The 22,613-nt window shown below is 40.7% G+C and overlaps 2 protein-coding genes across 2 annotated transcripts in view; one reads left to right on the forward strand and one right to left on the reverse strand.

The window, feature by feature from the left end:
* Nucleotides 1–22,613, reverse strand: part of LOC126942371 (zinc finger protein 98-like) — a 283,769-nt gene that overhangs the window by 74,042 nt on the left and 187,114 nt on the right. The gene's annotated exons all lie outside the window — the stretch shown is intronic.
* LOC126942178 (zinc finger protein 729) overlaps nucleotides 6,493–22,613 on the forward strand; it is a 45,790-nt gene continuing 29,669 nt past the window's right edge. Inside the window, exon 1 of the mRNA XM_050769460.1 lies at nucleotides 6,493–6,641. Within this exon, the coding sequence (XP_050625417.1) occupies nucleotides 6,612–6,641 (30 nt within the window). The 5' untranslated portion in view covers nucleotides 6,493–6,611. The remainder of the gene's footprint in view (nucleotides 6,642–22,613) is intronic.

The raw sequence follows: 22,613 nt of genomic DNA on the forward strand, positions 1-22,613 counted from the left end.
TTAGCCAGGGGTGGTGGTGTGCACCTGTAATCCCAGCTATTTGGGAGGCCGAGGCAGGAGAATCACTTGAACCCAGGAGGTGGAGGTTGTGGTGAGCCGAGATTGTGCCACTGTACTTCAGCCTGGGTGACAGAGTGAGACTCCCTCTCAAAAAAATAAAATAATAATACTAATAATAAAGTCTTCAATAAAATTCAACATTCCTTGGCTGGGCGCAGTGGCTCACACCTGTAATCCCAGCACTTTGGGAGGCTGGGGCAGGTGGATCATGAGGTCATGAGTTTGAGACCAGCCTGATCAACATGGTGAAACCCCATCTCTACTAAAAATACAAAAATTAGCCAGGCATGGTGGTGGGTGCTTGTAATCCCAGCTACTCTGGAGGCTGATGCAAGAGAATCCCTTGAACCCAAAACAGAGGTTGCAGTGAGTTGAGACCATGCCACTGCACTTGAGCCTGGGTAACAGGGTGAGACTCTGTCTCAAACAAACAAACAAAATTCAACATCCTTTCATGTTAACAACTCTCAATAAACTAGGTATTGAAAAAGCACACCTCAAAACAATAAGAGCTATTTATGACAAACCCACAGCCAATATCATATTGAATGGGCAAAACCTGGAAGAATTCTGGAAAATCAGCTCAAGACAAAATGCCCTCTCTCATCATTCCTATTCAACACACTATTTGAATTTCTGGCCAGGAAAATCAGGCCAAAGAAAGAAATAAAGGGTATTCAACTAGGAAGAGAGGAAGTCAAATTGTCTCTGCAGATGACATGATGTTATAACCTGAAAATCCCGTTGTCTCAGCATAAAAGCTTCTTAAGCTGATAAGCAACTTCAGCAAAGTCTCTAGATACAAAATCAATGTGCAAAAATCACAAGCACCAACAGTAAACAAGCAGATTGTGAAATCATGCATGAACTCCCATTCACAATTGCTACAAAGAGAATAAAATACCTAGGAATACAGCTAACAAGGGATGTGAAGTACCTCTTCAGAAAGAACTACAAACCACTGCTCAAGAAAATAAGAGAAGACAAAAACAAATGGAAAAAAATTTCATCCTCATGGACAGGAAGAATCAATGTCATGAAAATGGCTATACTTCCCAAAGTAATTTACACATTCAGTGCTATTCCCATCAAACTACCATTGACATTCTTCACAGAACTAGAAAAAATTACTTTAAAATTCATGTGGAACCAAAAAAGAGCCTGTATAGCCAAGAAAATTGTAAGTGAAAAGAGCAAAGCTGGAGGCATCATGCTACTTGACTTCAAACTATACAACAAGGCTATAGTAACCAAAGCAGCATAGTACTGGTAAAAAGAAAAAGAGACACATTGACCAATGAAACAAAATAGAGACCTCAGAAATAAAACCACACATCTACAACCATCTGATATTTGACAAACCTGATAGAAACAAGCAATGGGGAAAATATTCCCTATTTAATAAATGATGCTGGAAAATAAATAAATAAAGCCAGAAAAACTAACCTTTTCTCTTTCTGGTCATATTATCTATATAATATTTAGTTATTTTTATTTATTTCAATTGCTTTCAATTTTAGTATTTGCTTTGGAAATTACTTTTTTAATATGTATAAAATTTTCTTGGAGTCTATTTATGGACATCAATGCTATTTTTCATATTTTGATATAAAAAATAAAACATCAATGTGGATGTGATGGCTCCTGCCCGTAATTCCAGAATTTTGGGAGGCTGAGGTGGGGGGATTACTTTAGCTCAGGAGTTTGAGACAGGCCTGGGCTACATAGTGTGACCTCACCTCTAAAAATAACAATAATGAATTAGCTGAGCATGGTGGCACATGAGTGGTGTCCCAGATACTCAGAAGGCTGAGGTGAGAAAGCTGCTTGAGCCCAGATGGTTGAAGTTGCAGTGAGTTGCAGTCATGCCACTGTGTTCCTGCCTGGCTGAGAGAGAATCTTTCTCAAAAGAAAGAAAGGAAAAGAAGGCCAAGAAGGGTGGATAACTTGAGGTTAGGTTAGCCTGGCCAACATGACAAAACCCTGTTTCTGCTAAAAATACAAAAATTAGCTGGGCATGGTGGCATTTGCCTGTAATACCAGGTTCGCAGTAGGTTCAGGTATGAGAATTGCTTGAACTCAAAATGCAGATGTTGCTGTGAGTGGAGATCGCGCCATAGCACACCAGCCTTGGCGGCAGAGCAAGACCTCGTCTCAGAAAAAAGAAAGAAAGAAAGAAAGAAAGAAGGAAAGAAAGAAAAGGAAGGAAGGAAGGAAAGAAGGAAGAAAGGACACAAAGAATAAACTATAATTTTTTTTTAATGTTTGTGAAGCTCTAATTGCATAGCAGATTTCTGGAAGTCAGTTTCCAGAATCCAAGGCTAATCCCTAAGCATTTTATACATTTCTTTCTGCATTGATTATAAAATTCGGGTTTCCCAACAGAAATGGAAAAAAATAAAGCATGAATAACAATGAGATAGCACACAATTATGAAAATGGCAATCATGAAAAGAAAAATTTCAAAGACTGTCAATGAAAATTTGGATTAACTAGAACTAGAAATATGAAATGTTACAGTAACTTTGGAAAATAGTTTAGTGGTTTATTATAAAGTTGAGCATACACTTACTATGTTATCAAGCCATCCCACTGCTAGGTCATTACTAAAGCAAACTGAAAACCAATGCTGAAATGAAACTTTTTGTGGATGTCTATTGGTCACTTTATTTGTAGTTGCAAAAAGCTGGATGTAAACAAAATGCTTCTCAACAGGTGAATGAATAAACCAGTGCATCCATACAATAGAATCCTAGTTGTCAATTAAAAAAAAAATCACAGTATAGCAGAATATATGAGTCACAAATGCATTTCTTTAATTGAAGAAAGCAGTATCTAAAAGACTACAAATTATATAATCCAAGTATATGGCATTGTAGAAAAATAAAATTATAGGGATTGATAATAATCAGGCCAGGCTTGATGGCTCAAGTGTATAATCTCAGCACTTTGGGAGACTGAGGTGAGAGGATTGTTTGAGTCCAGGATTTTGAGAGCAGGCTGGGCAACATAGAAAGACCTCCCTACAAAAGAAGAATAAAAAGAGAATAATCACTGATTGCCAAAGAATAGATGAGTGTACAGTTAACTACAAAGAGGAAGTATCAGATAATTTTGAGGGCAACAAAACAGTTCTATGTGGTACTGTGAAGACAGCTATGCGACCCTAGACAGCTTTCAAAACCTATAGAACTGTACAGCACAAAGAAGGAATGTTCCTCTCTGCAAATTATAAACAACAAGGATTTGGGGGAAATTCAGATAAAATGCAGGAAGTAAAAAGAGTTTACCCTTACTAGAAATGTATCACCTAACCCTATTGAAGAAGGTCGGAATGAAAGGACTTGGTGTAAATCAATTTGAATAACAGTATTTTGATTAAATACTGCAAGACTCAAGAACTGAACACAAACATTGTGTTCTGGTTGGTATTGCTTGTCTATAAGTGTATAGATTAGCAATTTTTAAAAGCACTCTATGTTGTTTTATATATATATAATATAACAAGTGCCTGCTTCTCCCTGAAGTTAAAAAAAAAAAGAGAATTCTAGACTGTAGTTGAGAATATCTTGATAAATGCATGTATCATAACATATCTATTGAGAGAGAGAGAGAGAGATGTGTTATACAGGAGTCAATATTAATATGCACCTTTCCAAACTCTGTTTGCTGTGAGGTTGCAGAAGCAGTGACACCCCAGTAATAATGGGCACACCTAGCTCTCATATCATGGTTTGTAAGTACCACTCCTCAACAAAAAAAAAAGCAAGACTACTTGTAATAAGAGATAATTCTAGCCCTGGAGTGGAAAATCCAAGTTAAGGTAGTGTATTGCTAATCCAAAAAGTTTAAAAGTGCTTTATGAACAACAGAAGCAATCATGTCAGAGAAAATCAACCTGAAAGACTTCCCAGGAGCCCAAGCTGGAAAAATGTGAAAAACACAATAAATATTATTGGCATTGGATTAAAACCTAGAAAAAAAAAATCCATCAATCCATAGAGAAAAATACAAATAAGAAAAAAAGAAGGCTGGGCGCCGAGGCTCACGCCTGTAATTGCAGCACTTTGGGAGGTCAAGGCGGGCAGATCACCTGAGGTTGGGAGTTCGAGACCAGCCTGACCAACATGAAGAAACCCGTCTCTACTAAAAATACGAATTAGCCGGGCGTGGTGGTGCACGCCTGCAATCCCAACTACTTGGGAGGCTGAGGCAGGAGAATCATTTGAACCTGGGAGGTGGAGGTTGCAGTGAGCTGTGATCACGCCATTGCACTCCAGCCTGGGCAACAGGAGGGAAATTCCATCAAAGAAAGAAAAGAAGAAAGAAAGAAAGAGAGAGAGAGAGAAAGGAAGGAGGGAGGGAGGGAAGGAAGGAAGGAAGGAAGGAAGGAAGGAAGGAAGGAAGGAAGGAAGGAAGGAAGGAAGGAAGAGAAAGAAGTAGAAAAAAAGAGAAAACATTTTTCTTTACAAAATTCCAAGTACTAATCAATGTAGAAGATAATGCAAAATAGAAAATCACCACTAAGACACCACAGTAGTAATTACTGTAGACAAGACGTACTTAAAAATGCAAACATTGTGGGTAAAATTTAAAAGAGAAACAGTGTTTCTGTTAGCCCCAAAGTATCTGCCCCAAATATTTATAAATAGCCCAAAGTAATAGCGCCAAAATATCTACCTCCAAATATTTATAAACACTATTTCCTCTCAATTTCTTTACAACACTTATGACTATTTAAGGAAAAATTATAACACAGTATTGTGAGATATGTGTAGATGTAAAATGTATGAATAGCACAAAGAATAGAAGGAAGTAATTAAAACTCTTCAACAGCAAGTTTTTCATATTTTACATTTATTAAAATAGTACAGTATAAACTCTAGGTAGATCGTGATCTGTTATAGATGCATATAGTTATCCCTGAAGAAACCACTAAGAAATGTAATGAGGTGTCACTTAAATGCTATTAAAGGAATTTAATTATATTCCAAAAAGTATTTGTACAAGAATTTTTTATTTTTATTTTTATTTTATTTTATTTTTTTTGAGACAGAGTCTCGCTCTGTCGCCCAGGCTGGAGTGCAGTGGCTGGATCTCAGCTCACGGCAAGCTCCGCCTCCCGGGTTTACACCATTCTCCTGCCTCAGCCTCCCGAGTAGCTGGGACTACAGGCGCCCGCCACCTCGCCTGGCTAGTTTTTTTTGTATTTTTTAGTAGAGACGGGGTTTCACCGTGTTAGCCAGGATGGTCTCCATCTCCTGACCTCGTGATCTGTCCGTCTCGGCCTCCCAAAGTGCTGGGATTACAGGCTTGAGCCACCGCGCCCGGCCTGTTTGTTTTTTCTTTTTAAAGTTTGGCTACTTGGCCGGGCGCGGTGGCTCAAGCCTGTAATGCCAGCACTTTGGGAGGCCGAGATGGGCGGATCACGAGGTCAGGAGATCGAGACCATCCTGGGTAACACGGTGAAACCCCGTGTCTACTAAGAAATACAAAAAATAGCCGGGCGAGGTGGCAGCGCCTGTAGTCCCAGCTACTCAGGAGGCTGAGGCCGGAGAATGGCGTGAACCCGGGAGGCGGAGCTTGCAGTGAGCTGAGATCCCGCCACTGCACTCCAGCCTGGGCTACAGAGGAGACTCCGTCTCAAAAAAAAAAATAAATAAAATAAAAAAAAATAATAAAGTTTGGCTACTAGAAAATTTAAAATTCACATGTAGCTCACATTTTATTTCAGAGGATTGCCTTTTTAAAACCTCAGGAAATCTGATGAACAAAACAGAAGTCAGGATGGACATAAAATCAGAAAATTTTAGATAATTGTTATTATATTCTTTTCATTTGTGAATAACCATATAATGTATCATTTATAAAAGAATATGACCTTATACAAAAGGTTAAATGCAAATACCCTCTGGGGTTGGCCTGGCTTACTTAGCTCAGGGAGGAAGCACTGCCTGAAAAGGCTGCTGCAGCCTCGACTGTCACTCTTTCCTTTTTTTTTTTTGGCGGGGGGACAGACTCTCTCTCTCACTCACCCAGAATGGGTGATCTTGGCTCATTGCAACCTCTGCCTCCCGAGTTCAAGCTATTCTCGTGCCTTAGCCTCCGGAGTAGCTGGGATTACAGGCGCCCGCCACCACGCCCCGCTAATCCTTATTTTTAGTAGAGACGGGGTTTTGCCATGTTGTCCAGCCTGGTCTCCAACTCCTAACCTCTAGTGATCCACCCGCCTGGGCTTCCCTCCCAAAGTGCTGGGATTACAGCCGTGAGCCACCGCGCAGCCCATCAGTCTTCATTCAGTCCAGCATCTGATCACATCTTCTGTCACTCAGGGTCTGAGGAGGCGGGGATTCAAGAATTATCCAATCAGAAACTCTGGTCTAGGAACCGTCCAATCAGGGACACAGCTGGAGCGGAAAAGGCGGCATCCGAGAGGTGGCCCGGCGGTTATTTCTCGTTGCAGCGCCAGTTTCCCGAGACGGGACTGACTGCTCTGTGACCTCATACTCTGTGGCCCTGTAACCTGCGGAGTTGGGAGCTCCACAGCTAAGATGCCAGGTGCCCCTGGAAGCCTAGAAATGGTGAGAGTGCCGGTCCGACATCCCAAGAAGGGGAAGGGGCTGATTGGAACCGGTGGGAAGTGGCTGTGGCGGGACTCAGGCCTCCCGGCAGTCAGCTCCACAATCTGCGCATGGAGTTCTTCTTGCCCAGCTCGGCCTCAGTCCCCTTCAGCCATAAGATGGCGGCTGCGCTGACTGCGGGACCCCGGGCCACCTGTCTCCTCCAGGCGCTGTTACTGTGCCCTGGCCTTAAGCCCTTTCTGGGCCGCTCTGCACCCGCAGGGCCGCGTCTCACAGATTGTGCAGGGACCACGGGAGGGGCGTCAGGGGAGAATCCTGACTCAGGGTGCGGGTTCATGAATGGGAAGAGTTTCAGTCCAGTGAGGTTTCCAGTCCCTCTTTTCTTCTATTAAAAATTTATGCCAGTCACCACTAAAGTAATGAATTTAATCAAAGAGTGATTCAAAAATGGTAGAGCACCCAGCTATATAGTTTGTAGTTTATGGTCTATGGAAGGGATTTGACGGAAAGAGTTTTTTAAGGTGTATAATGAAGAAAACCAAATTCAATAATAGGCTATGTACGGTTACGTAGTTTCTCAATTTGTACAATCAAGATGGAAATTTCCCGTTTATATAATCAGAGGTTATTTGTAGTTTATAGTTGGTTAAACCTGAGTTTTGTTTCCCCCAATGTATAATTTACCCCCCCCCCAAAAAAAACTCTCGAATTAGATTTTTTTCTTTTTTTTTTGAGACAGAGTTTTGCTCTTGTTGCCCATGCTGGAGTGCAATAGCGCGATCTCCTCTCAGTGCAACCTCCGCCTCCTGGGTTCAAGTGATTCTCCTGCCTCAGCCTCCCGAGTAGCTGGGATTACAGGCATGTGCCACCAGGCCGGACTGATTTTGAATTTTTAGTAGAGACGGGGTTTTTCCATTTTGGTCAGGCTGGTCTCGAACTCCCGACCTCAGGTGATCCGCACTCTTCGGCCTCCTAAAGTGCTGGGATTACAGGTGTGAGCCACTGGTCCCGGCCGGCTTAGATTTTTTTAAAAGTAGATATCAGGGACTAGAGCCACCTCATTCTAATTGCCTGCCACTTAATTTTATTTTCACACTCCTCAGAGGACTAATTTTTTTTCCCCCCTGCATTTTTTACAGGTATCCCAAGGAGAGTATTATGTGTACTCCCAAACCCCCAATTCCTGCAGCCTAACGCTGGCTTGCAGTAAGATACAAAATTTCCAGTTCATTCTTGCCTTCCCAAATGTCAATTTTTCCTCTCTGATTCACATTACTATTTGCCCTTTTTTTTTTTTTTGTTTTTTTTTGTTGTTGTTGTTGTTGTTGTTGTTGTTGAGACGGAATCTTGCTCTGTTGCCCATCCTGGAGTGCAGTGGCCTGATCTCGACTCACCACGACCTCCACCTCCTGGGTTCAAGCAATTCTCCTGCCTCAGCCTCCCGAGTAGCTGGGACTACAGGCGTGCACCACCATGCCCGGCTAATTTTTGTATTTTTAGTAGAGACAGAGTTTCACTATGTTGGCCAGGCTAGTCTCGAACCCCTGACCTCGTGATCTGCCCGCCTCAGCCTCCCAAAGTGCTGGGATTACAGGCGTGAGCCACCGTGCCTGGCCTACTATTTGTCCTTTAGTGTACATTTTTGATACCTTATTTTAATTATTTTTTTAACAAAGCATTGGATGGCACTTTTCCTAATATTTGTTTTCTGTTTGTAAATATTTCCCATGAGAAGAAAGCAAAAAATAATCCCCTGATTATTTTTTGTTTTTTTGTTTTTCCTCCTAGGCCCACAGATTTTATCAGAATGTTTTGGGGTAAAGGCTTTGAAAACTTTATGGAATGATGTGTTTTCAGACATTCTTCACTTTTTTCCTGGTCCTGGGTTTCAGTACTGTCTGGGAATTAACTGAAATATCCCCCATGGCTATGTCTGCTAGAGTGTCTAGTGAATATCAGCTCCTGGTCATTTTCTCCTGTGGGACAATCTGAGGTATGGAGTGTAGCCTTTCAAGGAAGCAGGGGGATGCCCTGGGGTTGAGAGGAATCTCCTGGCTTACTCTTCCTTCCAAAAGCTAACCCTTGAGACATTAAGATTGTCTTCACCCAACCCAGCTTCCATTTCTTGCTGGTCAGCCAATCAGTTGCTGGTATTGCGGGAAAAACATTGAAATAATTTCTGCTCCCTGCGTTCTCTAAGGGGGCAGAACAATAGTGAAAGAAATATAATGAAAAAATAGTGAAAGAAAAATAGTGAGAATCTGTGAAAACAAAAATAATATCCCAAAAGAAGAAAAAAAAAAAAAAAAAACAAGTAGTGATCCCAGTGAGATGGTGTAAGAACTTGTAAAGTAAAATGCACCTGGGGCTCACTGGGGCTTAGTTCAGAGTCTCCTGAGAAGGGGTTATTGGGCACTTAAGTGAGCAGAATGAAGTGGGAGAATCTCTCAAGTGATTGGATGGCCTGACTTGATACATGAATCAGACACATCTGTACCTTGAAAAGATTTGTTCGCTTATTTTGACCTCAGTTTTTTAACGGTAAATTGCATTTTGTTACTAGGAATTGAAAGAAAGGTAAGAAAATATTTACCAAGGGCAAAAAAGAGGTGAATTTCAGAATAAATATTTAATTGTATATTCCATTTGTTAAAAATTTTTATTTACCCTTTTCCCAGAATGAGTTTAGGAATTTTCTCTGGTCTGTTTTTTATGGCTGGGTGAAATAGGAAAAATCTGTCTTCCATTTTGGCTTCAGAAAATGCACACATATCCACAAGAAAATGGTAGATAATTGTTGAGTTACGTAGATTTGGGAAAAGATCAGTTCCTCTTTTTGCAGGGTAAATTTGTAACTATGAATGTCTGTATTCTATATCCTGTTAATATTGCTATCTGAGTTTCATGCTAAATTTTATGAGCTGAAACTCTGTACCCTCTAGAAATGTTCCCATATGACTAATTGTTTACTACAGGATTTTTAATGGAAATAGTAAAATAATACATTTACTGTCTGAAAGGAATAGATACTTTTGCTTATCTTACTGCAATATAAAATGTAAGCACCTTAAAATTTCCTTCCCTTACATGAACACTGTGTTAGAGTAATTCTGCTGAATTTTTCAGACACTTACTTTCAAAAACTATGTGAATAACTCTGACATGAAAATTAAAGCCTGACACTGGGCGCGGTGGCTCACGCCTGTAATCCCAGCACTTTGGGAGGCCGAGGCGGGCGGATCACGAGGTCAGAAAATCGAGACCATCCTGGCTAACCCCGTCTCTGCTAAAAATACAAAAAATTAGCCGGGCGTGGTGGTGCCTACCTGTAGTCCCCAGCTACTCAGAGGCTGAGGCAGGAGAATTGCTTGAACTCAGGAGTTGGAGATTGCAGTGAGCTGAGATTGCACCACTGCACTCCAGCCTGGGCGACAAAGCAAGACTCCGTCTCAAAAAAAAAAAAAAAAAAAAAAAAAAAAAGAAAATTAAAGCCTGAACCCAGTGACTCTAATTAAGCTAAGGCTAATACTGAGCCTGCAAAAGGAGAATATTAAAGGATCACTTAGTGTTTTTGGGGGAGTCTTCTCTGCAGATATTCCAGCCTGCTCACCCCAGCCATGGAAGAAGTGTTTATCCTGAGAGAAGCTAAAGAGCCGTGGAAAGTTGGAGACCCACAGCCAGATGCAGTTAAGGTTAAGATGAAAGGGGATTGGGAGGGTCTTACTGAAGATGAAATTGTTACTGTTTTGAGGTAGTTTCTGGACTTTGTAAGGTAAAACAAAGTTAGATTTATGTTGGAAAAATAATTGAATTCCAAAAGAGTATTGCAAGAGGAGGATGTACTAACTATAAGATCTTTAAAGATTGCAAAGTTTAGGCAGACAAGGGCCTTGTTTCATATGGAAGAGCAAACAATATTAGGAGGTGGGAGGTGATGGCAAAGGGAGGGTGAAAAAATGAGATCTTAAATCAGAGAATGTTTTACCCTGAAGTCGTCATGTTCTTAGGAACTACATAAAATGGGGTTGTATGTCGACTCAGACTGGGGGTAGCTAAAAGTTCAGAAGCCTGTTGAAAGGAAATAAACTTAAGTAATGCTTGATTAAGAAGCATTTTAGGTTGACCACTAAAAACAAATTCAGCTGATTTATTTATTTATTTATTTATTTAAATGAGAAAAAGGAGATAGTGTGCAGAGTCTGTCTCTGGCTGTGTGATAGGTAAGAAAAGAGAACACCATCTAAGTCATAATGGGAAGGGTATTTCTTTCTGAGTTTTCCTGGATTGTATCTTTTCTGATGAACTGATAAATGTAAGTGATGTTTTCCTGAGTTCTGTGAGTAGCTCTATAATATTATTGAACTTGAGGAAGGTTATGAGAGTATCTAGTTTTTGAACAGTAGCTCAGAAACAGATGGGCCCATGAGGTTTGTGACTGGCATCTGCAGTAAGAACAATGTTGTGAGACTGAGCCCTGAATCAGGGTCTGTGCTGACTCTAGGTGGTGTCAGAATTCAAATGTTAGGCAATGAGTTGGTGTTGGAGAATTGCTTGGTGTTTACTAAGCTCTACAAATTTGGTTTCAGCTGAGAGATATCACAGAGGCCTGGTCTGGAATGGATCTATGGGTGTCTGGGAATGGGAGGCTCGCTTTTCTCTACACAGGCCATCACACTGCCCATTACCCTGTGATTTCAGGTCTCCACCCAGGGTGAGAGAGGATACAAATTTAGAGGGAAAAAGTTCTGATAACAGACCCCCCTTTTCCACTGCTGCCACCACAGGATTCCCACCTTCTAACAAACATACCCACTACACATTGACTTGTCCACATCCCTCTTAGGACTAGGTACCACCCTCAGGAATTTCACCACGGCATTTTTGATCCTAGTGTTTCTTGCCAAAAACTCACAAAAGTGTCTACAAGTCTCCTGGTGTATCCCAACCCCCAGACACTGAATCTGCAGGAGCAACCTGTTTTCGCCACCAACCTGGGGTTCTAGACAATCTGTTCATAATCTCATCTCCCTGCATGGACCCAGAAATTAATCAGAGTAGAGTCACACTTGGGCCACTCTTTTTTTTTTTTTTTTTGTGAGACTGAGTCTGGCTCTGTCGCCCAGGCTGGAGTGCAGTGGCCGGATCTCAGCTCACTGCAAGCTCCGCCTCCCGGGTTTACGCCATTCTCCTGCCTCAGCCTCCGGAGTAGCTGGGACCACAGGCGCCCGCCACCTCGCCCGGCTAGTTTTTTGTATTTTTTTTTTTAGTAGAGACGGGGTTTCACCGTGTTAGCCAGGATGGTCTCGATCTCCTGACCTTGTGATCCGCCCGTCTCAGCCTCCCAAAGTGCTGGGATTACAGGCTTGAGCCACCGTGCCCGGCTGGGCCACTCTTTGTAGCACAAACCAGTCCTTCCACTTGCATTGCACTCTCTCCAACCCATAGAGTTCTTTGTTTTTTTGTTTGTTTCCTTTTGTTTTTTGTCTGTTTGCTTTTGAGACAGAGTTTCACTCTTGTTGCCTAGGCTAGAGTGCAGTGACACAATCTCAGCTCACTGCAACCTCGGCCTCCTGGTTTCAAGCAATTCTCCTGCCTCAGCCTCCCGAGAAGCTGCAACTACAGGCGCCTGCCACCACGCCTGGCTAATTTTTGTATTTTTAGTAGAGACAGGGTTTCACTGTGTTGGCCAGGATGGTCTCAAACTCCTGACCTCATGATCAGCCTGTGTTGGCCTCCCAAGTGCTGGGATTATAGGTGTGAGCCAGCCACTGTGCCTGGCCGGCGAGTTCTTTTGTTTTAACTTTTATTTTTGATTCAGGAGTACATGTGCAGGTTTGTTATATAGGTAAAATTGTGTCGGGGGGTTGGTGTGCAGAATATCTTGTCACTGAGGTATTAAGCACAGTACTACACAGGTATTATTTTTCTGATCCTCTTTGTTTTCCATCTTCCACCCTTAACTAGAACTCAGTGTCTGTTGTTACCCTCTTTGTGCCCATGTGTTCTTATTTAGCTCTTACTAATAAATGAGAACATGCATTTGACTTTCTCTTTCTGCATTAATTTTCTAAGGATAATGGTCTCCAGCTCCATCCATGTTGCTGCAAATAACATAATCTTGGTCGCTTTTTATGGCAACACAGTATTCCATGATGTTTATGTACCATATTTTGTTTCTATTAAATCTTTTATTTTATTTTATTTTACTTATTTTTGGAGACTGGGTCTCACTCTGTCACCCAGGCTGTAGTATAGTGGCGTGATCTCGGCTTACTGCAGCCTCAACCTCCCAGGCTCAAGCAGTTCTTCTACCTCAGCCCCCAGGCAGCTGGTACTACAGGTGTGTGCCACCAAGCCCAGCTAATTTTTCTTCTTGTATTTTTTGTTGAGATAGGGTTTTTCCATGTTGTTTAGGCTGGTCTTGAACTCCTGAGCTCAGGCAGTTTACCTGCCTCAGCCTCCCAGAGTGCTGAAACTACAGGCATGAGCCACCACACCTTACCATACCATATTTTCTTTCTCTAGTTTACCATTGGTAGGCATTTAGGTTGATTCCATGTCTTTGCTGTTGTGAATAGTGCCGCAATGAACATGCATGTGCGTGTGTCTATGACAGAATAACTTACATTTCTTTGGGTATATACCCAATTATGAAGTTGTTGGGTCAAATGGTGATTCTATTTTTAGTTCTGTGAGTAACCACCACACTGCTTTTCACAATGGTTGAACTAATTTACACTCCTGCTAGCAGCACATACCCTTTTCTCTGAAACCTTGCCAGCATGTTATTTTTTGACTTTGTAATAGCCATTTTGCCTGTTGTGAGATGGAATCTCGTTGTGGTTTTTTCTTTGCGTTTCTCTACTGATGAGTATTTTTTTCGTATGCTTGTTAACCAGATATGTATCTTATTTTGAAAAACATTTGTTCATGTTTTTTGTCTACAAAGTCTCACTCTGTCACCCGGGCTAAAGTGCAGTGGCATAATCTCAGCAAACGACAACCTTCACCTCCTGGGTTCAAGCGATTCTCCTGCCCCAGCCTCCTGAGTGGATGGAATTACAGGCATCTGCCACCATACTCTGCTATAATTTTTGTATTTTTAGTAGTCGAGGTTTAACCTTGTTGGCCAGGCTGGTCTCAAACTCTTGACCTCAAGTGATCTTTCTTGCTTGGCCTCCCAAGGTGCTGGGATTACAGACGTGAGCCATCACTCCTAGCCTTTTGCCTACCTTTTTTTTTTTTTTTTAAGACGGAGTTTGGCTCTTGTTGCCCAGGCCGGAGTGCAATGGTGTGATCTTGGCTCACTGCAACCTCCGCCTCTTGGGTTCAAGAGATTCTCCAGCCTCAGCCTCCCGAGTAGCTGGAATTACAAGTGTCTACCACCATGCTTGGCTAACTTTTTGTATTTTTAGTAAAGACTGGGTTTCATCATGTTGGCCAGGCTGATCTCGAACTCCTGACCTCAGGTGACTCACCTACCTTAGCCTCTGAGAGTGCTGGGATTACAGGCCATAAGCCACTGAGCCCGGCTGCCTTTTGTCTACTTTTTAAGGAGGCCGTTTGTTTGTTTCTTGTAAACTTAAGTTTTTTATGGATATGGATTCTGGACATTAGACCTTTGTCAAATGCATAGTTTGGAAATATTTTATTCTATAGGTTGTGTGTTTACTCTGTTATGGTTTCCATTGCTGTGAAGAAGATATTTAGTTTAATTAGGTCCCATTTGTCAATTGCTGCTGTTGCTATTGCTTTTGGTATTTTCATCATAAAATCTTTGTTAGTTCCCATGTCTAGAATGGTATTTTCTAGGTTATCTTTAGGGTTTTTTTTTAAATATATAATTTTAAGTTTTACATTTAAGGCTTTAATTCATCTTGAATTGATTTTTGTATATGATGTAAGGAAGGGGTCCAGTTTGAATTTTCTACATAGTGCTAGGTGGTTATCCCAGCACCATTTATTAAATAGGGAATTCTTCCCACATTCCTCTTGTTAGTTTTGTCAAAGATCAGATGGTTATAGGTGTGTGGCATTATTTCTGGGCTCTCTATTCTGTTGCATTGGTCTATGAGTCTGTTTCTTGTACCAGTATTATGTGACTGGTTACTGTAGCCCTGTCGTATAGTTTGAAGTCAGGTAATGTAATGCCTCTAGCTTTGTTCTTTTTGCTTAGGATTGCCTTGGCTACTCTGGCTCTTTTTTGGTTCCATATGAATTTTAAAATAATTTTTTGTAGTTCTGTTAAGAATGTTTTTGGTAGTTTGATAAGAATAGCATGAAATCTCTTCTTTTTGGGACAGTATGGCCATTTTAATCATTTTTGATCTTTTCTACCTATGAGCATAGAATAGAATGGTTTTCCATTTATTTGTGTTATCTCTGATTTTTTTTTTTCTTTTTTTCTTTCTTTTTTTTTTTTTTTGAGTCAGTCTCGCTTTGTCACCCAGGCTGGAGTGCAATGGCACAATCTTGGCTCACTGCAACCTCTGCCTCCTGGATTCAAGCTATTCTCTTGCCTCAGCCTCCTGAATAGCTGGGATTACAGGTGCCCACCACCATGCCCAGGTAATTTTTGTATTTTTAGTAGCGATAGAGTTTTATCATGTTGGCCAGGCTGGTCTTGATCTCCTGACCTCAAATGATCCACCCGCCTCGGCTTCCCAAAGTGCTGAGATTACAGGCATGAGCTACCACACCCGGCTGTCTCTGACTCTTTAAGCAGTGTTTTGTGATTCTTGACATAGAAATCTTTTCACTTCTCTGGTTAGGTGTACTCCTAGATATTTTGTGTGTGTGTGTGGCAATTGTGAAGGGGATTGTGTTTTTGATTTGGCTTTTGGCTTGAATGTTGTTAATATACAGAGATTCTGCCAATTTTTATACATTTGTTGTGTATTCTGAAATTTTGCTGAAGTGGTTTGTCAGTTTGAAGAGCTTTTCTGCAGAGACTGTAGGGTTTTCTAGATACAGAACTATGTCATCTGCAAACAGGTATAGTTTGACTTCCTTTCTTCCTGTTTGAATGCCTTTTATTTTATCTCTTGTCTGATTGCTCTGGCCAGGACTTCCAATTCTCTTAAATAGGAGTGGTGAGAGAAAGTATGCCAGTTTTCAAACAGAAACGCTTTCAGCTTGTGTCCATTCACTATGTTTGCTTTGGATTTGTCATAGATAACTCATTATTTTGAAGTACGTACCTTGAAAGCCTAGTTTGTGGAGGATTTTAAAAATGAAGGGTGGGCCGGGCGCGGTGGCTCAAGCCTGTAATCCCAGCACTTTGGGAGGCCGAGACGGGCGGATCACGAGGTCAGGAGATCGAGACCATCCTGGGTAACACAGTGAAACCCCGTCTCTACTAAAAATACAAAAACTTAGCCGGGCGAGGTGGCAGGCGCCTGTAGTCCCAGCTACTCGGGAGGCTGAGGCAGGAGAATGGCGTGAACCCGGGAGGCGGAGCTTGCAGTGAGCTGAGATCCGGCCACTGCACTCCAGCCTGGGTGACAGAGCGAGACTCCGTCTCAAAAAAAATAAATAAATAAAAATGAAGGGTGATAAATTTTATTGAAATCTTTTTCTGCATCTATTGACATAATTTTTTTGGTTATCTTTAGTTCTCTTTATGCGATGAATAACATTTTTTAATTGTTGCATGTTGAACCAACCTTGCATCCTACTTGATCATAGTGGAGTAGCTTCTTGTTGTGCTGCTGGATTTGGTTTGCCAGCATTTTGTTGAGGATTTTTTCATCAGTGTTCATCAGGAATATTGGCCGGAAGTTTTCTGTTTTTTGTTTTATCTCTGCCAGGTTTTGGTATCAGAATGTTGCTGTTTATATGTAATGAGCTGAGGAGGAGTTCCTTCCTCTCAATTTTGGAATAGTTTTAGTAGGAATGGTACAGGCTCTTCATTTTACATCTGATAGAATTCAGCTGTGAATTTGTCTAACCCTGGGCTTTATTTTGGTTGGTAGGCTATTTATTACTTATTCAATTTTGGAATTTGTTATTGGTCTATTCAGGAATTTAATTTCTCTTTTGTTCAGTCTTTTGAGAATATATTTGTCCAGAAATTTATGTACTTCTATTAGGTTTTTTAGTTTGTGTGCAGACAGGTGTTCATAGTAGACTTCAGTAGTTCTTTGTATTTTGTATTTTTGTGGGGTCAGTAATAATTTCTTTTGTCATTAACTGTTTATTTGAATCTTCTCTTTATTCTTCATTAATCTAGCTAGTTATTTACCTTATTTATTTCTTTCAAAGATGTATCTCTTGGATTTCTTGTTCTTTTGTATAATTTTTCATATCTAAATCTTCAGTTCTGATCTTATTTTGGTTATTTTTTTATATGCTGCTAGCTTAGGAGTTGCTTTACTCTTGCTTCTCTCATTCTTTTATTTATGATGTTAGGTTGTTAAATTGAGATGTTTTTGATGTGACCATTTAATGCTGTTAATTTCCCTGTTAACACTGCCTTAGCTGTGTTGCAGAGATTCTGCAGTGTTGTAGCTTTGTTTCAAAAACTTTTAAATTTCTGCCTTAATTTTTTTTTCCTTTGAATATCTTTATTTATTTATTTATTTATTTATTTATTATTATTATACTTTAAGTTCTAGGGTACATGTGGATAATGTGCAGGTTTGTTACATATGTATACTTGTGCCATGTTGGCGTGCTGCACCCATCAACTCATCAGCACCCATCAACTCGTCATTTACATCGGGTATAACTCCCAATGCAATCCCTCCCCCGTCCCCCCTCCCCATGATAGGCCCCGGTGTATGATGTTCCCCTTCCCGAGTCCAAGTGATCTCATTGTTCAGTTCCCACCTATGAGTGAGAACATGCAGTGTTTGGTTTTCTGTTCTTGCGATAGTTTGCTGAGAATGATGGTTTCCAGCTGCATCCATGTCCCTACAAAGGACACAAACTCATCCTTTTTTATGGCTGCATAGTATTCCATGGTGTATATGTGCCACATTTTCTTAATCCAGTCTGTCACTGATGGACATTTGGGTTGATTCCAAGTCTTTGCTATTGTGAATAGTGCCGCAATAAACATACGTGTGCATGTGTCTTTATAGCAGCATGATTGATAATCCTTTGGGTATATACCCAGTAATGGGATGGCTGGGTCATATGGTACTTCTAGTTCTAGATCCTTGAGGAATCGCCATACTGTTTTCCATAATGGTTGAACTAGTTTACAATCCCACCAACAGTGTAAAAGTGTTGCTATTTCTCCATATCCTCTCCAGCACCTGTTGTTTCCTGACTTTTTAATGATTGCCATTCTAACTGGTGTGAGATGGTATCTCATTGTGTTTTTGATTTGCATTTCTCTGATGGCCAGTGATGATGAGCATTTTTTCATGTGTCTGTTGGCTGTATGAATGTCTTCTTTTGAGAACTGTCTGTTCATATCCTTTGCCCACTTTTCGATGGGGTTGTTTTTTTCTTGTAAATTTGTTTGAGTTCTTTGTAGGTTCTGGATATTACCCCTTGGTCAGATGAGTACATTGCAAAAAATTTCTCCCATTCTGTAGGTTGCCTGTTCACTCTGATGGTAGTTTCTTTTGCTGTGCAGAAGCTCTTTAGTTTAATTAGATCCCATTTGTCAATTTTGGCTTTTGTTGCCGTTGCTTTTGGTGTTTTAGACATGAAGTCCTTGCCCATGCCTATGTCCTGAATACCTAGGTTTTCTTCTAGGGTTTTTATGGTATTAGGTCTAACATTTAAGTCTCTAATCCATCTTGAATTAATTTTCGTATAGGGAGTAAGGAAAGGATCCAGTTTCAGCCTTCTACTTATGGCTAGCCAATTTTCCCAGCACCATTTATTAAATAGGGAATCCTTTCCCCATTTCTTGTTTTTCTCAGGTTTGTCAAAGATCAGATGGCTGTAGATGTGTGGTATTATTTCTGAGGACTCTGTTCTGTTCCATTGGTCTATATCTCTGTTTTGGTACCAGTACCATGCTGTTTTGGTTACTGTAGCCTTGTAGTATAGTTTGAAGTCAGGTAGCATGATGCCTCCAGCTTTGTTCTTTTGACTTAGGATTGTCTTGGCAATGCAGGCTCTTTTTTGGTTCCATATGAACATTAAAGCCGTTTTTTCCAATTCTGTGAAGAAAGTCATTGGTAGCTTGATGGGGATGGCATTGAATCTATAAATTACCTTGGGGAGTATGGCCATTTTCACGATATTGATTCTTCCTATCCATGAGCATGGTATGTTCTTCCATTTGTTTGTGTCCTCTTTTATTTCACTGAGCAGTGGTTTGTAGTTCTCCTTGAAGAGGTCCTTTACATCCCTAGTAAGTTGGATTCCTAGGTATTTCATTCTCTTTGAAGCAATTGTGAATGGAAGTTCATTCATGATTTGGCTCTCTGTTTGTCTGTTACTGGTGTATAAGAATGCTTGTGATTTTTGCACATTAATTTTGTATCCTGAGACTTTGCTGAAGTTTCTTATCAGCTGAAGGAGATTTTGGGCTGAGACAATCGGGTTTTCTAAATATACAATCATGTCATCTGCAAACAGGGACAATTTGACTTCTTCTTTTCCTAACTGAATACCCTTGATTTCTTTCTCTTGCCTGATTGCCCTAGCCAGAACTTCCAACACTATGTTGAATAGGAGTGGTGAGAGAGGGCATCCCTGTCTTGTGCCAGTTTTCAAAGGGAATTTTTCCAGTTTTTGCCCATTCAGTATGATATTGGCTGTGGGTTTGTTATAAATAGCTCTTATGATTTTGAGATACGTTCCATCAATACCAAATTTATTGAGCGTTTTTAGCATGAAGGGCTGTTAAATTTTGTCGAAGTCCTTTTCTGCATCTATTGAGATAATCATGTGGTTTTTGTCTTTGGTTCTGTTTATATGCTGGATTACGTTTATTGATTTGCATATGTTGAACCAGCCTTGCATCCAAGGGATGAAGCCCACTTCATCATGGTGAATAAGCTTTTTGATGTGCTGCTGGATCTGGTTTGCCAGTATTTTATTGAGGATTTTTGCATCAATGTTCATCAGGGATATTGGTCTAAAATTCTCTTTTTTTGTTGTGTCTCTGCCAGGCTTTGGTATCAGGATGATGTCATAAAATGAGTTAGGGAGGATTCCCTCTTTTTCTATTGATTGGAATAGTTTCAGAAGGAATGGTACCAGCTCCTCCTTGTACCTCTGGTAGAATTCAGCTGTGAATCCATCTGGTCCTGGACTTTTTTTCGTTGGTAGGCTTTTAATTATTGCCTCAATTTCAGAGCCTGATATTGGTCTATTCAGGGATTCAGCTTCGTCCTGGTTTAGTCTTGGGAGAGTGTAAGTGTCCAGGAAATTATCCATTTCTTCTAGATTTTCTAGTTTATTTGCGTAGAGGTGTTTATAGTATTCTCTGATGGTAGTTTGTATTTCTGTGGGGTCAGTGGTGATATCCCCTTTATCATTTTTTATTGCATCTAATTGATTCTTCTCTCTTCTTTATTAGTCTTGCTAGCGGTCTATCAATTTTGTTGATCTTTTCAAAAAACCAACTCCTGGATTCATTGATTTTTTTGGAGGGTTTTTTGTGTCTCTATCTCCTTCAGTTCTGCTCTGATCTTAGTTATTTCTTGCCTTCTGCTAGCTTTTGAATGTGTTTGCTCTTGCTTCTCTAGTTCTTTTAATTGTGATGTTAGGGTGTCAATTTTAGATCTTTCCTGCTTTCTCTTGTGGGCGTTTAGTGCTATAAATTTCCCTCTACACACTGCTTAAAATGTGTCCCAGAGATTCTGGTATGTTGTATCTTTGTTCTCATTAGTTTCAAAGAACATCTTTATTTCTGCCTTCATTTCCTTATGTACCCAGTAGTCATTCAGGAGCAGGTTGTTCAGTTTCCATGTAGTTGAGTGGTTTAGAGTGAGTTTCTTAATCCTGAGTTCTAGTTTGATTGCACTGTGGTCTGAGAGACAGTTTGTTATAATTTCTGTTCTTTTACATTTGCTGAGGAGTGCTTTACTTCCAATTACGTGGTCAATTTTGGAATAAGTGTGATGTGGTGCTGAGTAGAATGTATATTCTGTTGATTTGGGGTGGAGAGTTCTGTAGATGTCTATTAGGTCTGCTTGCTGCAGAGATGAGTTCAATTCCTGGATATCCTTGTTAACTTTCTGTCTCGTTGATCTGTCTAATGTTGACAGTGGGGTGTTGAAGTCTCCCATTATTATTGTATGGTAATCTAAGTCTCTTTGTAAGTCTTTAAGGACTTGCTTTATGAATCTGGGTGCTTCTGTATTGGATGTATATATATTTAGGATAGTTAGCTCTTCCTGTTGAATTGATCCCTTTACCATTATGTAATGGCCGCCTTTGTCTCATTTGCTCTTTGATGGTTTAAAGTCTGTTTTATCAGAGACTAGTATTGCAACCCCTGCTTTTTTTTGTTCTCCACTTGCTTGGTAGATCTTCCTCCATCCCTTTATTTTGAGTCTATGTATGTCTCTGCATGTGAGATGGGTCTCCTGAATACAGCAAACTGATGGGTCTTGACTCTTTATCCAGTTTGCCAGTCTGTGTCTTTTAATTGGAGCATTTAGTCCATTTACATTTAAGGTTAATATTGTTATGTGTGAACTTGATCTGCCATTATGATATTAACTGGTTATTTTGCTCGTTAGTTGATGCAGTTTCTTCCTAGCCTCGATGGTCTTTACATTTGGCATGGTTTTGCAATGGCTGGTACCGGTTGTTCCTTTCCATGTTTAGTGCTTCCTTCAGGGTCTCTTGTAAGGCAGGCGTGGTGGTGACAAAATCTCTAAGCATTTGCTTATCTGTAAAGGATTTTATTTCTCCTTCACTTATGAAACTTAGTTTGGCTGGATATGAAATTCTGGGTTGAAAATTCTTTTCTTTAAGAATGTTGAATATTGGCCCCCACTCTCTTCTGGCTTGTAGAGTTTCTGCCGAGAGATCTGCTGTTAGTGTGATGGGCTTCCCTTTGTGGGTATCCCGACCTTTCTCTCTGGCTGCCCTTAAGATTTTTTCCTTCATTTCAACTTTGGTGAATCTGGCAATTATGTGTCTTGGAGTTGCTCTTCTCGAGGAGTATCTTTGTGGCATTCTCTGTATTTCCTGAATTTGAATGTTGGCCTGCCCTACTAGGTTGGGGAAGTTCTCCTGGATGATATCCTGAAGAGTGTTTTCCAACTTGGTTCCATTTTCCCCCTCACTTTCAGGCACCCCAATCAGACGTAGATTTGGTCTTTTCACATAATCCCATACTTCTTGCAGGCTTTGTTCATTTCTTTTTCTTCTTTTTTCTTTAGGTTTCTCTTCTCGCTTCATTTCATTCATTTGATCCTCAATCGCTGATACTCTTTCTTCCAGTTGATCGAGTCGGTTACTGAAGCTTGTGCATTTGTCACGTATTTCTCGTGTCATGGTTTTCATCTCTGTCCATTCGTTTATGGCCTTCTCTGCTTTAATTATTCTAGTTATCAATTCTTCCACTGTTTTCTCAAGATTTTTAGATTCTTTGCGCTGGCTTTGTAATTCCTCCTTTAGCTCTGAGAAGTTTGATGGACTGGAGCCTTCTTCTCTCATCTCGTCAAAGTAATTCTCCGACCAGCTTTGATCCGTTGCTGGCGATGAGCTGCGTTCCTTTGCAGGGGGCGATGCGCTCTTATTTTTTGACTTTCCAGCTTTTCTGGCCTGCTTTTTCCCCATCTTTGTGGTTTTATCTGCCTCTGGTCTTTGATGATGGTGACGTACTGATGGGGTTTTGGTGTGGGTGTCCTTCCTGTTTGTTAGTTTTCCTTCTAACAGTCAGGACCCTCAGCTGTAGGTCTGTTGGAGATTGCTTGAGGTCCACTCCAGACCCTGTTTGCCTGGGTATCAGCAGCAGAGGCTGCAGAAGATAGAATATTGCTGAACAGCGAGTGTACCTGTCTGATTCTTGCTTTGGAAGCTTCCTCTCAGGGGTGTACTCCACTG

Source organism: Macaca thibetana, chromosome 19 (assembly GCF_024542745.1).
Source record: "Macaca thibetana thibetana isolate TM-01 chromosome 19, ASM2454274v1, whole genome shotgun sequence".
Classification (NCBI taxonomy): domain Eukaryota; kingdom Metazoa; phylum Chordata; class Mammalia; order Primates; family Cercopithecidae; genus Macaca; species Macaca thibetana.